This window comes from Scyliorhinus canicula, chromosome 21, assembly GCF_902713615.1.
Source record: "Scyliorhinus canicula chromosome 21, sScyCan1.1, whole genome shotgun sequence".
Taxonomy (NCBI): Eukaryota; Metazoa; Chordata; class Chondrichthyes; order Carcharhiniformes; family Scyliorhinidae; genus Scyliorhinus; species Scyliorhinus canicula.
In genome coordinates this window covers 13,622,537-13,638,181 of record NC_052166.1, presented here as the reverse complement: position 1 = coordinate 13,638,181, position 15,645 = coordinate 13,622,537, and the positions used below count along the sequence as shown (strand labels likewise).

At 47.9% G+C, this 15,645-nt stretch overlaps 1 protein-coding gene across 3 annotated transcripts in view; it reads left to right on the top strand.

Annotated features, from left to right (window-relative positions):
- exd3 (exonuclease 3'-5' domain containing 3) overlaps positions 1-15,645 on the top strand; it is a 617,516-nt gene that overhangs the window by 220,600 nt on the left and 381,271 nt on the right. For 2 of the 3 annotated variants that reach the window (XM_038781915.1, XM_038781914.1), the window contains 2 exons: positions 3,766-3,936; positions 6,989-7,159. In XM_038781915.1, the coding sequence (XP_038637843.1) occupies positions 3,766-3,936; positions 6,989-7,159 (342 nt within the window). The remainder of the gene's footprint in view (positions 1-3,765; positions 3,937-6,988; positions 7,160-15,645) is intronic. The other variant, XM_038781916.1, reaches the window with a different exon arrangement.

The following is a 15,645-nucleotide window of genomic DNA, read 5'->3' as shown; positions in this document are numbered from 1 at the left end:
CTCCACGTGCCTCTCTCTCTCCCCGTGTCTCTCTCTCTCCCCGTGTCTCTCTCTCTCTCCCCGTGTCTCTCTCTCTCCCCGTGTCTCTCTGTCTCCCCCGTGTCTCTCTGTCTCCCCCGTGTCTCTCTGTCTCCCCCGTGTGTCTCTGTCTCCCCGTGTGTCTCTCTCTCCACGTGTCTCCCTATTTCCCAGTGCCTCCCTCTCTCTGTGTCTCTCTCTGTGTCTCTCTCTCTCTACCTCTCTCTCTCCATGACTCTCTCTCTTTCTCTCTCTAACCCTGTCTCTCTTTCTCTAGCTCCCTCTCTATCCCCGTGTCTCTTCTCTCTCTCCCCGTGTCTCTCTCTCTCCCCGTGTCTCTCTCTCTCCCCGTGTCTCTCTCTCTCCCCGTGTCTCTCTCTCTCCCCGTGTCTCTCTCTCTCCCCGTGTCTCTCTCTCTCCGCGTGTCTCTCTCTCCCTGTGTCCCTCTCCCCGTACCAGCCTCCCCGGACAGGCACCGGAATGTGGCGATTAGGGTCTTTTCACAGAAACTTCATTGAAGCCTACTCCTGACAATAAACGATTTTCATTTTCATTTCATTTCCCCGTGTTGCTCTCTCCCCGTGTCTCTCTCCCCCCGTGTCTCTCTCCCCCCGTGTCTCTCTCCCCCGTGTCTCTCTCCCCCGTGTATCTCTCCCCCCGTGTCTCTCTCCCCCGTGTCTCTCTCCCCCCGTGTCTCTCTCCCCCCGTGTCTCTCTCCCCCCGTGTCTCTCTCCCCCCGTGTCTCTCTTTCCCCTTGTCTCTCTCCCCCGTGTCTCTATCTCTCCCCGTGTCTCTATCTCTCCCCGTGTCTCTATCTCTCCCCGTGTCTCTCTATCTCTCCCGTGTCTCTCTCTCTCTCCCCATGTCTCTCTCTCTCCCCGTGTCTCTCTCTCTCTCCCTGTCTCTCTTCCCTTGTCTCTCTCTCTCCCCGTGTCTCTCTCTCCCCATGTCTCTCTCTTTCCCCGTGTTTCTCTCTCTCTCTGTGTCTCTCTCTCTCCCCGGTCTCTCTTTCTCCCCGTGTCTCTCTCCCGTGTCTCTCTCCCCGTGTCTCTCTCCCCCGTGTCTCTCTCCCCGTGTCTCTCTTCCCCCGTGTCTCTCTCCCCCGTGTCTCTCTCCCCCCGTGTCTCTCTCCCCCCGTCTCTCTCCTCCCCCCGTGTCTCTCTCGGTCTCCGTGTCTCTCTCTCTCCCCGTGTCTCTCTTTCCCCTTGTCTCTCTCTCCCCCTTGTCTCTCTCTCCCTGTCTCTATCCTCCTCCCCGTGTCTCTATCTCTCCCGTGTCTCTATCTCTCCCCGTGTCTCTCTATCTCTCCCGTGTCTCTCTCTCTCCCCATGTCTCTCTCTCTCCCCCGTGTCTCTCTCTCTCCCCATGTCTCTCTTCCCTTGTCTCTCTCTCCCCCGTGTCTCTCTCTCTCCCATGTGTCTCTTTCCCGTGTGTCCCTCTCTCTCGTGTCCCCCTCTCTCTCCCCGTGTCTCTCTCTCTCCCGTGTCTCCCCCTCTCTCTCCCGTGTCTCTCTCTCTCCCGTGTCTCTCTCTCCCCTGTCTCTCTCTCCCTGTGTCCTCTCTCTCTCTCCCCTGTCTCTCTCTCTCCCCGTGTGTCTCTCTCTCTCCCGTGTCTCTCTCTCTCCCTGTGCTCTCTCTCCCCGTGTCTCTCTCTCTCGTGTCTCTCTCTCCCCGGTCTCTCTCTCTCCCCGTGTCTCTCTCTCTCCCCGTGTCTCTCTCTCTCCCCGTGTCTCTCTCTCCCCGTTCTCTCTCTCTTCCTCCCCCCGTTCTCTCTCTCCCCGTGTCTCTCTCTCTCCCCGTGTCTCTCTCTCCCCGTGTCTATCTCTCTCCCCGTGTCTCTCTCTCTCCCCGTGTCTCTCTCCCGTGTCTCTCTCTATCCCCGTGTCTCTCTCTATCCCCGTGTCTCTCTCTCTCTCCCGTGTCTCTCTCTCTCTCTCCCCTGTTCTCTCTCTCTCTCTCCCCGTGTCTCTCTCTCTCTCTCCCCGTGTCTCTCTCTCTCTCTCCCCGTGTCTCTCCTCTCACCGTGTCTCTCTCTCTCTCCCGTGTCTCTCGCCCCGTGTCTCTCTCTCTCCCCGTCTCTCTCTCTCCCCGTGTCTCTCTCTCACCCGTCTCTCTCTCCTCCGCTCTCTCTCTCTCTCTCCCCATGTCTCTCCCCGTGTCTCTCTCTCTCCCCGTGTCTCTCTCTCTCTCCCCGTGTCTCTCTCTCTCCCGTGTCTCTCTCTCTCCCCACGTTCCTCTCTCTCCCCGTGCCTCTCTGTCCCTGTCTCTCTCTCCCCCTGTGTCTCTCTCTCTCCCCCCCGCGTCTCTCTCTCTCTCTCTCTCTCCGCGTCTCTCTCTGCGTCTCTCTCTCCCCTTGTCTCTCTCTCTCTCTCTCCCTGTGTCTCTCTCTCTCTCCCCGTGTCTCTCTCCAATAAAGTGCAGTGTCCATCGGCAATCCCTTGGGATTGAGGATGATTTGTTTCTATTTTGGTTTGATGATTTTGAAGATGGCTGATTAGTCGATGCCACCTGTGGGAAACATGTGCGTGAACAGTTTGGTACAGGTGTTATTTGGAGGTTTGGGCATTCTCTCCGCTGCCTTGACTGCACCTGAGCACCGTTCCAGCAATGTGTTTGCTGCCTTTCCAAATAAGCATTTTAGTCTGTCACAAGCCAGGGATTCATGACGTGCTTTGGAAGCGTCGTCACCGTTGCAATGCCGGAAACATGGCCCCTAGTCAGATCCACCAAGCTGCAACGTCATAATGACCAGATCAACTGTTTTGAAGTGATATTAGCCAAGGCACTGCTTCTCTTTGAATAGTGGCTGTGGGATCTGAGCAATCAGCTGAAAGGTGGCAGCTAAGATATGCTCCCTTACAACCTTTTAACTCCAAACAGAGAGTTTCTAAACACAGATACAACTGACAGCTGAGGAAGGAATTTGCACTTGGACTAATGGCCTCTTTCTTTCTTCATTTTATGGTTCCAGCAATTTTCAAATGTTCATCAATGTTCAGAACGATAAAACAAGTGAAGTGAAATCCCTGTTTCCCCAGTGATTCCCACTATCCAGTGTGGCACTGAGGCCTGCAGACTGCAGAGACGTCAGCTTCCATCCTTTGTTTGCATTGCCTGAGCTCATCTCGGGGCCCATCGTGTGGAATTCAACCCCATCAGTGTGTTGTAGTGGTGATTTCTCTCTCTGTGGGGTTGGTATGGTTAATTATTTTTTGTAATGATCTACAAATATAATAATTGAAGAAAAACCATGGAGGAATATAAAGGACAATGACGGCTGCCTCACTCTTACTCCTCAAATCCCCCAATGTGCTCACTACCTGTTTTGACTGCAGGAAGGTGGTTAGCGAGTGTGACTGCCTCACTTGTCCTCCGTCTTTGTTTCCTTGCAGTCTGATGGGAAGGGAAGTTTGAAGGAACGTGGCCTTTACGAAGCAGCTCAGTATAAAAGCGCCTGTCTGCCCTGTGATCGCCAGGCACTGAAAGCACCTTTTGTCTTTGGTGGTGCAGGGCATTGTGACATTTTGCATGTTTACGGGATAATTAGTGCAGACAATTGCCTTTTCACAGGCTGCTGTTGCGGTGAAATGAAGTGTTAAGGAATCTGGATTGCCGTACACTGTCACAGCAAGTGGGATGGGGGACACAGAGCAACAGTTACTTTGCTGAATAAATTAGCAAGCTCCTTTTGTCTACTTGCAGATTAGGGGCCTCCCTCTTTTTGTTCACCCTCCCTTTGTCTCCTCAGCTCCCAGAAGAAGCAAGGCGAGGATTTGCTTCCCTCAGTGACCCACTGGAAGGGCTCCTGGTCATGTTGGAGAACAGCCATGACTGGAGAAAGGGAAAGGCACAATCCCTGGCACATTACATCATCGACCAGTTCAGCAATTGGATTAAAGAGGATGCCCGAGTCCAGCAGGTTGGCGAAGGAACAAACAATCCAGCACAGATTGTATTCTGTACAGCCCTGAACACCGGTTCACGGACGTGGGTTGGGGAGAGGGGATGGTTAATCTTGTAATTTCCTGGTCAATTGTATTGAAGGAAACATATCAGGACTGGACTGAAAATATTATTATTATTATTATTATTATTTTCCGTTTGGTCCTGATATGTTTCTTTCAATATAATTGACCAGGAAATTACAAGATTAACCATCCACTCTCCCCCAACTCATGTCCGAGAAATGCTACATTTGGGAGTTAATTCTGGTTCCCCAAATGGCAGCAGAGTGGTTAGCACTATTGTTTCACAGCACCAGGGTCCCAGGTTCGATTCCCGGCTTGGGGCACTGTCTGTGCGGAGTCTGCACGTTCTCCCCGTGTCAGTGTGGGTTTCCTCAGGGTTTTCTCCCACAAGTCTCGAAAGACGTCCTGTTAGGTAGATTGGACATTCCGAATTCTCCCTCCGTGTACCCGAGCAGGCTCCAGAATGTGGCGATTTTCACAATAAACTCATTGCAGTGTTAATGTAAGCTTGCATGTGACAATAAAGGTTATTAAAAGTATTATTATTTACTCTGATAGCTTCATAAATAAATACACCATTTTCAAAATGTATATATCACAGAATCCCTACAGTACAGTATATTACATTCAGCCCATCGGGACTAAACCAACCCTCAGAAAGAGCACACTACCTAGGTCCAATCCGCCACTTTATCCTAGGGGCAATTTATCAAGGCCAATCTATCTAACTTGCACATCTTTGTCTGTGAGAGGAAACCAGAGTATCCGGAGGAAACCCATGCAGACACTGGGAGAACATGCAAAAACCACACAGACAGCCATGCGAGGTTGGAATCGAACCTGGGTCTCTGCCGCTGTGTGGCAGCCGTGCGAACCATTCTGCCACCGTTATTGTCCCTGTGCGTTTGACCCTGTCTGTTATCCTCTAGCTCTGTGTATCAGTTTAAGGAAAACACAGAATTGTTACACTGCAGAAGGAGGCCATTGAGCCTATTGTGTCGGTGCAGGTTCTCCAAACGAGCGTTTGTCATTCTCCAGCCTTCTCCCTGTAACCCTGACCAGAGATGTGTCTCATTCCCGTTTGAAAGCTTCAATTGGACCTGTCTCCACCACACTGTCAGACAGTGTATCTCAGACACTATCATTCGCTGTGTGAACTTGTCGCCACCACACTATCAGACAGTGTATCCCAGTCCCCAACCACTCGCTGTGTGAACCTGTCTCCACCACACTACCAGACTGTGTTCCAGACCCTAACCACTCGCTGTGTGAACCTATCTCCACCACATTGTCAGACAGTGTATCCCAGTCCCCAACCACTCGCTGTGTGAAACTGTCTCCACCATACTGTCAAGCAGTCTTCCAAACCCTAACCACTCGCTGTGTGAACCTGCCTCCACCACACTATCAGACATTGAATTCCAGACCCTAACCACTCGCTGTGTGAACTTGTCTCCACCACATTGTCAAGCAATGTGTTCTAGGCCCTAACCATTTGTTGTGTAAAACTGTCTCCACCACACTGTCAGACACAATTCCAGACCCTAACCACTCGCTGTGTGAAACTGTCTCCACTACACTGTCAAACAGTGTTCCAAATCCTAGCCACTCGCTGTGTGAACCTGTCTCCACCACACTGTCAGACAGTGTGTTCCAGACTCTAACCACTTGCTGTGTGAACCTGGCTCTACCACATTGTCAGACAGTTTTCCAGACCCTAACCACTCGCTGTGTGAACCTATCTCCACCACTTTGTCAGACAGTGTTCCAGACCCTAACCACTTGCTGTGTGAACCTGGTTCTACCACACGATCAGACAGTGTGTTCCAGACTCTAACCACTCGCTGTGTGAACCTGCCTCCACCGCACTGTCAGTGTTCCAGACCCTAACCACTCGCTGTGTGAACCTGGCTCTACCACACGATCAGACAGTGAGTTCCGGACCCTAACCACTCGCTGTGTAATACTGTCTCCACCACACTGTCAGACAGTGTGTTCCAGACCCTAACCACTCGCTGTGTGAACCTGTCTCCACCACACTGTCAGACAGTGTTCCAGACCCTAACCATTCGCTGTGTGAACCTGTCTCCACCACACTGTCAGACAGTGTTCCAGACCCTAACCATTCGCTGTGTGAACCTGTCTCCACCACACTGTCAGACAGTGTTCCAGACCCTAACCATTCGCTGTGTGAACCTGTCTCCACCACACTGTCAGACAGTGTTCCTGACCCTAACCATTCGCTGCCTAAAATGTTTTTCCTCATCTTGCCAATTGCTTTAACTCCGTGCCCTCCCATTCTCGATCTTTCCACCAATGGGAAGTTTAGCCTAATTTACTCTGTCCAGACTCCTCATAATTTTCAATTACTCTTATCAAATTTCCTCTCAGCCTTCTTTTCCCCAAGGAAACAGTCCCAACTTCTTCAATCCAGCAAACCAAGAAAAAAAGGAAGACTATTTCTGTAACCTCCAGTCCAATAAGACTCTGAAGTCTCTCCAATTTCTCTGATTTGGCCTGCTCTGCGCTTCCTCCCTTCACCTCACTTTTAACCGCAGTATGAATAAAAACAATGTTCTCAGCAGATAGATTGAAGTTCATGGAACTGTACCCTAACATGCATCAATAAATAGAATGAGACACATGCAACTGTATCCCAATGTTTGCCAGTAAATAATGTAAGGTTTATGAAACTAAATAGTTCTGTTCGGTAATAAGTATCAGTTGTTTGCAAGTTTTTGTTTCACTGATGAAAAGCATTTAGCGAACTTGAAAACTACGGAGCAAGTGCTGGAGGTTGGGATTAGAATAGATGGCTGCTTGATGGCTGTAAAACTCTATGACTCTGATTGTGTGCAAGCTGTTCAGTTCAATTTTTGTTTGCTCGCTGTGGGCATCACTGTTTCTAGATCTTAATTAAGTAATTAACATAATTTAACTGATGCGATGATGGCATTATGCCCTTTTCCAGTGTTACTGTCTCTCATCATGTTTTCCTGTTAGCAGTCACTCCTGAAACGGGCCACACTGCAAGTGAGAGTCTTCTCTTTACTCACTGAGGTTCCTGCTAACATGTTGGATCACCTGATCAGCCTGTATGAAGTGGACAAGACTGACCCATCCTCCCAGCTTGCTCTGGTCAATGATCTGTGCGTCAAGGGCAAGTACAAAGAGGTGAGGTGTGTCCGGGAATGTGCGGATTATTGGGGAAACTGCTGATCATTGTCATATGTCCTATATAAATGTGCAATGATTCTCATTGTCAGCCTTCATTATCTTCTTGTCGTATCCCTTTGAGGGAGTTTGAAGCCAAGAATGTCTGATAGCTTTATGAAGCTGGAGAATTTTAGAAGAACCCTGCTGATTTCGGACAATGGATTGTGTTTCACAGCATACAGGTGTTCAGTAATATTGCTCCTCCCTCTGCTTTGGACACATTTAGCTCTGCTTTGGACACAGTTCCCATTCCTCATCAGCGTGGTCTGAATCCTCTCAAATACACCCTCCATTTTCCCAAAGGAATGTTGCCGTTTGCAGCAGCTTGTGCTTTGCAGCAATCACCGCATGATTTTCACAGAACCCTTCACAGCAAAATGGAAAGATTTGTTCCTTCACTCGAAACCTGGAGGTGTTCCCCTAACTGCCTCTGTCCACTGCAATAAAATGGCAACGTTTGTTGGAAGGGGAGAAAATACTTTCAGGTGTCCTTTACCTGCAGTGTTGAATCTTATCAGGAGCTTTGCTTCATTCCTCCGCCGACATGCATCTTCCCAGATGGTTGAACATTTAGGTGTCACTGACTTTGGAACTTTTTCATCACGGTTCTCAGTCCTGTTTCAATGCAAATTATGGAGATAGCCTGGCTGTTTGTGGATCATTCGAGAGCCGTAACTGGGATAGAGCCAGCATACGGAGTGTTGCTGCTCTTGTGATATTTCCTAACAACTATCCTGAGCAAGCCAAGCTGTGCCAGGGAGAATAGGGGGGTGATTGACAGAGCAGCTAGTGTGTCACGGTCATCTGTTGCACTTCAGGCTCTGAAAGGGTGTCTGGTTGCGAATAAATGAGACTCTCTAGCCCTTTCTATACATTCCTGTGAGAAGAAAAGAGTCTGTTGTCACTGTCGGCTATCGGAGAGGGAAAAGAGGCTATTGTCACATGAGCAGGGCAGCCTGGCAGTCAGGGCATGGTTCACTGCCCCATGATATCGCTGAGTCTGCCGAGAATCCACATTCAGACCTTGTCACTTTTGATTTGAGGGTATCACAATGCAATTAGCTGTGATATTTCATAGCCGGCAGTGGTGACCTCCCCCTGGACTCAATGCGGAGCATTGTGTGCTGTGGCTGGGATCGTTAGTCAATGCTGCAACACCCTGACCTGCCGAACCTGAGGGGGAATAGAATACAAAAGCCTTTCTCATGTCCCTACTCCTGTCCTGCTTTTGTGAGCCCCCAAGAGGAGAAAAGTATCTTAATTTGACCCAAGTGTTTTCCTTGCTGTGATTTTTATGCACGCTCGGAATTTAATCACAAATGTTATTATTAGAACAGGAAAATTTGGCAGTGTGTGCTAAAGGCCCCAGTCAATTATTTTGCTTTGGTTCTATCTGCGCCCTGTTACAGTCCAATATGTCAGAGCTGGGCATTAACCCATCACACAGTATGCCTTCTACCCTTTGTCTCTGCTGCTGTTTTGGGGGAAATGTTCCTTCATTCCTTAAAGCTTTTTTGTAACATTCTATTTAACGGAATTAATACAGCAGTTCAAGATTACAAATTATGATTGAGTAAATAAGGAAAATCTGTCTCCAGTGGCTGGAGGATCAGTAACCAGAGGACACAGATTGAAGTGGACTGACAACAGAACCAAAGGGAGATGAGAATTTTTTGAACACTGCTCAGTATTATGATCTGGGAAGAAGTGCCAAGGATCGTGGAAACAGATTCAATAGGAACTTTTAAAAGGGTATTGAATAAATAGTTGAAAAGGAAATAATTGCAGAGCTATGGGGGAAAAGCAGGGGAGTTAGACTAATTAGATAATTTATTGTAAGAGGTAGCAGGCACACGATAGATCAAGTAATGTATTTTTGTGTTGTATCATTCTGTGATAAAGTAGCTGACCTGATGGCTCATTGACAGTGTGATACTGAGCACTGTAGGCCAAGCAATGCTAAGTTACCTGGTCTCATCCTAGTCTGTGGCTGTGGTAACTGAGTCAGCCCATGTTTCCCCACGATGGGAACGGGAAGAATGATAAATTACACAGAACCTACAGCAAAGAACTAGACCATTTGGCCCAGCTGGTGTTTACCGGCCACACAACCCTGATTGCCTCCTTCCAATCCATCTTCCTCTCTACTTCCTTATCCCTCCTGTAAGTTTCCCCTAAATACAGCAGTGCTGTCTTCTTCAACCACTCCACATGGCAGCGAGTTTCATCTTCCCATCACTGTTTTTGGAAATGAGTTTCTTCTAAATTCTTAATTTGATACGTTTGTGACTATTTTACATTTCTGCGCCCTGCTTCTGAACTCCCCACAGACAGAAAACTGTTCACCACGTCTACGATGTGGAGATGCCGGCGTTGGACTGGGGTGAGCACAGTAAGAAGTCTGACAACATCAGGTTTTAACCTGGTGTTGTCAGACTTACTGTGTTCACAACATCTACAGTATTGAATCCTGTCATAATTTCAAAGACTTCTGTCAAGTCACTCCTCGGCATTCTCCTTTCCAGAGAAGTGAGCCGCAGCCTGATCGCTCCATCCTGACGGGTGCATCTTCCCAATTCTGAGATCATCGCAGTAAATCTTTCCCACACTTTTTCCATCAGTCAGGATTCCTGTTCACTCGCTTGTTGCCCTCTTGGGAGCTGTGTGATTGTAGATATTGCGTAAGGAAGAACTTTGCTGACAAAGGGACCTAGTTTCAGCCGTGCACTGTGCCCAGTTGGTTGATTTCAGCTGAGGCGACAGTTGGTTGGGCAGCACAGTGGTTAGCACTGTGGCTTCACAGCGCCAGGTTTGATTCCCGGCTTGGGTCACTGTCTGTGCGGAGTCTGCACGTTCTCCCCGTGTCTGCGTGGGTTTCCTCTGGGTACTCCGGTTTCCTCCCACAGTCCAAAGACGTGCAGGCTAAGTGGATTGGCCATGCTAAATTGCCCTTAGTGACCAAAAAGATTAGGAGGGGTTATTGGGTTACGGGGATAGGGTGGAAGTGAGGGCTTAAGTGGGTCAGTGCAGACTCGATGGGCCTAATGGCCTCCTTCTGCACTGTATGCTCTATGTTTGTTCTAAAGGTTGGAAAAATAATCCAAAAAGGGTTCCTGCTCCCTTTCACTCCTGAGTGAGCTCTGCTGGGAAACACATGCACATTGCACAGAACTGGACATGGCTGCGAAGCATCTTATTGTTGATTAGCCTGTTTTCACTGATGGGAAGATCAGTGATCAGAGGAGACACGTTTAAGATCATTGGCAAAAGAATTGGACCGACGTAGGATTTTTGTTTTACACAGTGAGGTGTTGTGACCTGGAATGCACTCGCTGAAAAGATAGTGAAAGCAGTTCAACTATAACAGTCTGAATGCTTGTTCAAAGATGTATCATCTAAGGAATGACTTACATAAGTCTTAGGATAAGGGGTAGCAAATTAAAATAGAATTGAGGCGAAAATACTTCTCCAAAAGGGTTGTGAATTGCATCTTTTATCTCCTGCTCCACTATTGCACCCTCTAATGTAGCCCTGTCCCCCTCCCCTAACCTCGGGTACTCCAGCCCATCTAGAAATTCCTGCATCTCCTGGCATCCCCCAGGTGGCTCTGACCTGTGCAACCTCTCATAGAATTCCTTAAAGACTTTGTTAATCTGATCTGGAGCTGCCACCAACTTCCCTGCCCTGTCCCGCACCTGGACAATTTCCCTTGCCGCAACCTCCCTACGGAGCTGACCGCCTTCTCTCCATGCTCGTAAACTGCCCCCCTTGCTCGCCTCAATTGGTGTACCGCTTTCCTGGTAGTCGCTCAATGCTCGCCTGGAGTTCCTTCCTCTTTTCCAACTGCGCTGGGTCCCTATCTTCTGCATACCTCCTGTCTACCACCAGCATCTCATCTATTACCCTCTGATGCTCCAGTCTCTCTTCTTTGTCTAGCCTAGCCTTGAATAAAATCACCTCACCCCTCACCACTGCATTTAAAGCCTCCCAGACAACCGCCTTTGACACCTCACCCTTGCAGTTAAAACCAAATATTCCTCGATTACTTTGGGCCCCACACAACTTCTTAGTGAATCCCACATCGTCCCAATTGGGACCATATACAATTACCAGTGCCACTAGCTTCCCCTCCAGTGCCCCTGTCACAATCACATACCTACCCCCCTGATCTGCCACCACCATCTCCATCTGGAACTGTACCCTTTTGCTGACCATTACCGCTACCCCTCGAGCTCTTCCGTCAAATCCAGAATGAAACACCTGACTAACCCAGCCCTTTTTAAGTCTCATCTGGTCCTTCACCCTCAAGTGAGTCTCCTGCAGCATTGCTACATCGGCCTTCAAACTTTTAAGATGCGCCAGCATCCTTGACCCCTGACTGGGCCTCCCAGCCCCCTCATGTTCCACGTGACTATCCCAACTGGGGGTCTCTAACCACCTTCTTATCCACCATCATCAAACCACCAGGCCCTGCCCCATGAGCCTGACCTGTCCCTTTCCATTATTAACATCGAACCCCCTCCTCCCTCCCAGAATCCCCCCACCCCCCCGCCTTCACTCGGCTAAACTCCGCTCGTCTCTTTGCCAATTCTACTGTCAAGTCCTGGTAAAGCCGAACTCTAGCACCATCTCACTGCTTAAAAATCCAAGGGTATCAAACTTCCCCTCGAAAAGATCTCACCCAGTATCGATCCTCCCCCCCCCAACTTGCTTGCCTCGTAGGCCCATCAAAACCTGCTCCCCAGGCTCCAATGTCCACAGCCCTCCTCTCACCTCACCCCCGTTCACCAGCCGACTTTAGTTAGCTAGCGTGGGTGGCCCCCCCCCTTAAAGGCATACTGTCCCTCCCACCCAGTCCCAGAAGAAAAAGAAAAACAATCTAACCCATGCAATTCAATGAAATAACATATAACGGTTGCAACAAAAAAATGCCAATCAAACCAAACAAAAACTTAAACTCTATAACAATGTGAAGTCAAGTAAGTAACAATATAGGTCAATGAAAAGAAAGTTAGAACATTTATGCATTTTCCAGCTCCTCAATCGTGGTCCACAGTCTCTCTTCCAGCTCCACTCCTCAGTTCTGTCCCAAGCCTTCTGCCCTCATGAACGCCTCAGCCGCCTCCACCATTTCAAAATAAAAATCTTTGGCGTTGTACGGCACCCTCAGCTTTGGCGGGTATACCATACCAAATCGCAGTCCCTTGTTGTATAGTGCCGCCTTCACTCGGCTGAACGTAACTCATCTCTTTACCAACTCTACCGTCAAGTCCTGGTAAATCCGAACTCTAGCACCATCTCACTGCATCTCCTGCTTAAATATCCAAGGGTATCAAACTATACGGAAGGACAGAGTGGATGGTAAGGGAGGTGGTGTAGCTCTGTTATTTAAGGATGACATCCGGGCAATAGTAAGGGATGACATCGGTGCTACGGAGGATAAGGTTGGATCCAGTAGGGTGGAAATCAGGAATAGTAAGGCGAAAAAGTCACTGATAAGAGTAGTCTATAGACCACCAAATAGTAACATTATGGTGGGGCAGGCAATAAACAAAGAAATAACTGATGCATGTAGAAATGGTACAGCAGTTATCATGGGGGATTTTAATCTACATGTTGATTGGTTTAACCAGGTCGGTCAAGGCAACCTTGAGGAGGAGTTTATAGAATGTATCCGTGATAGTTTCCTCGAACAGTATGTAATGGAACCTACGAGGGAACAAGCGGTCCTAGATCTGGTCCTGTGTAATGAGACAGAATTGATTAATGATCTCATAGTTAGGGATCCTCTCGGAAGGAGCAATCACAATATGGTGGAATTTAAAATACAGATGGAGGGTGAGAAGGTAAAATCAAATACGAGTGTTTTGTGCTTAAACAAAGGAGATTACAATAGGATGAGAGAAGAGCTGGCTAAGGTAGACTGGGAGCAAAGAATTTATGGTGAAACAGTTGAGGAACAGTGGAGAGCCTTCCAAGCGATTTTTCATAGTGCTCAGCAAAGGTTTATACCAACAAAAAGGAAGGATGGTAGAAAGAGGGAAAATCGACCGTGGATGTCGAAGGAAATAAGGGATCAAATTGAAGTAAAATGCATACAAAGTGGCAAAGGTTAGTGGGAGACTAGAGGATTGGAAAATCTTTAGGGGGCAACAGAAAGCTACTAAAAAAGCTATAAAGAAGAGTAAGATAGATTATGAGAGTAAACTTGCTCAGAATATAAAAAGATAGTTAAAGTTTCTACAAATATATAAAACAAAAAAGTGTGGCTAAGGTAAATATTGGTCCTTTAGAGGATGAGAAGGGAGATTTAATAATGGGAGATGAGGAAATGGCTGAGGAACTGAACAGGATTTTGGGTCAGTCTTCACAGTGGAAGACACAAATAACATGCCAGTGACTGATAGAAATGAGGCTATGACAGGTGAGGACCTTGAGAGGATTGTTATCACTAAGGAGGTAGTGATGGGCAAGCTAATGGGGCTAAAGTTAGACAAGTCTCCTGACCCTGATGGAATACATCCCAGAGAACTAAAAGAGATGGTTAGGGAAATTGCAAATGCACAAGTGATAATTCACCAAAATTCACTAGACTCTGTGATGGTCCTGGCGGATTGGAAATTAGCAAACGTGACACCACTGTGTAAAAAAGGAGGTAGGCGGAAAGCGGGTAATTATAGGCCAGTTAGCTTAACTTCGGTAGTAGGGAAGATGCTGGAATCTATCATCAAGGAAGAAATAGCGAGGCATATGGATGGAAATTGTCCCATTAGGCAGATGCAGCATGGGTTCATAAAGGGCAGGTCGTGCCTATCTAATTTAGTGGAATTTTTTGAGGACCTTACCAGCACGGTAGGTAACGGGGAGCCAATGGATGTGGTATACCTGGATTTCCAGAAAGCTTTTGACAAGGTGCCACACAAAAGGTTGCTGCATCAGATAAAGATGCATGGCATTAAGGGTAAAGTAGTAGCATGGATAGAGGATTGGTTAATTAATAGAAAGCAAAGAGTGGGGATTAAAGGGTGTTTCTCTGGTTGGCAAGCAGTAGCTAGTGGTGTCCCTCAGGGATCAGTGTTGGGCCCACAATTGTGCACAATTTACATTGATGATTTGGAGTTGGGGACCAAGGGCAATGTGTCCAAGGTTGTAGACGACACTAAGATGAGTGGTAAAGCAAAAAGTGCAGAGGATACCGGAAGTCTGCAGAGGGATTTGGATAGTTTAAGTGAATGGGCTAGGGTCTGGCAGATGGAATACAATGTTGGCAAATGTGAAGTTCTCCATTTTGGTAGGAATAACAGCAAACAAAATTATTATTTAAATGATAAAATATTAAAACATGCTGCTGTGCAGAGAGACCTGGGTGTGCTAGTGCATGAGTCACAAAAAGTTAGTTTATCGGTGCAACAGGTGACTAAGAAAGCGAATGGAATTTTGTCCTTCATTGCTAGAGGGATGGAGTTTAAGACGAGGGAGGTTATGCTGCAATTGTATAAGGTGTTACTGAGCCCATACCTGGAGAATTGTGTGCAGCTTTGATTATCATAGAATTTACAATGCAGAAGGAGGCCATTCAGCCCATCGAGTCTGCACCGGCTCTTGGAAAGAGCACCCTACCCAAGGTCAGCACCTCCACCCTATCCCCATAAACCCAGTAACCCCACCCAACACTTAGGGCAATTTATCATGGCCAATCCGCCTAACCTGCACATCTTTGGACTGTGGGAGGAAACCGGAGCACCCAGAGGAAACCCACGCACACACGGGGAGGATGTGCAGACTCCGCACAGACAGTGACCCAAGCCGGAATCGAACCTGGGACCCTGGAGCTGTAAAACAATTGTGCTATCCACAATGTTACCGTGCTGCCCTTACCTGAGAAAGGATGTACTCGCGCTGGAGGGTGTGCAGAGGAGATTCACTCAGTTAATCCCAGAGCTGAAGGGGTTGGATTACGAGTAGAGGTTGAGTAGACTGGGACTGTACTCGTTGGAATTTAGAAGGATGAGGGGGGATCTTATAGAAACATATAAAATTATGAAGGGAATAGATAGGATAGATGTGGGCAGGTTGTTTCCACTGGTGGGTGAAAGCAGAACTAGGGGCCATAGCTTCAAAATAAGGGGAAGTAGATTTAGGACTGTGTTTAGGAGGAAATTCTTTTCCCAAAGGGTTGTGAATCTATGGAATTCCTTGCCCAGTGAAACAGTTGAGACTCCTTCATTAAATGTTCTTAAGATAGAGATAGATAGTTTTTTGAAGAATAAAGGGATTGGTGTTTGGGCCGAAAAGTGGAGCTGAGTCCACAAAGGATCAGCCATGAGTTGAAGTGTGTCTACTTTAATGCAAGGAGCATCCGGAATAAGTTGGTGAACTTCGAGCGTGGATTGGTACTTGGGATTATGATGTTGTGGCCATTACGGAGACTGGTTACAACAGGA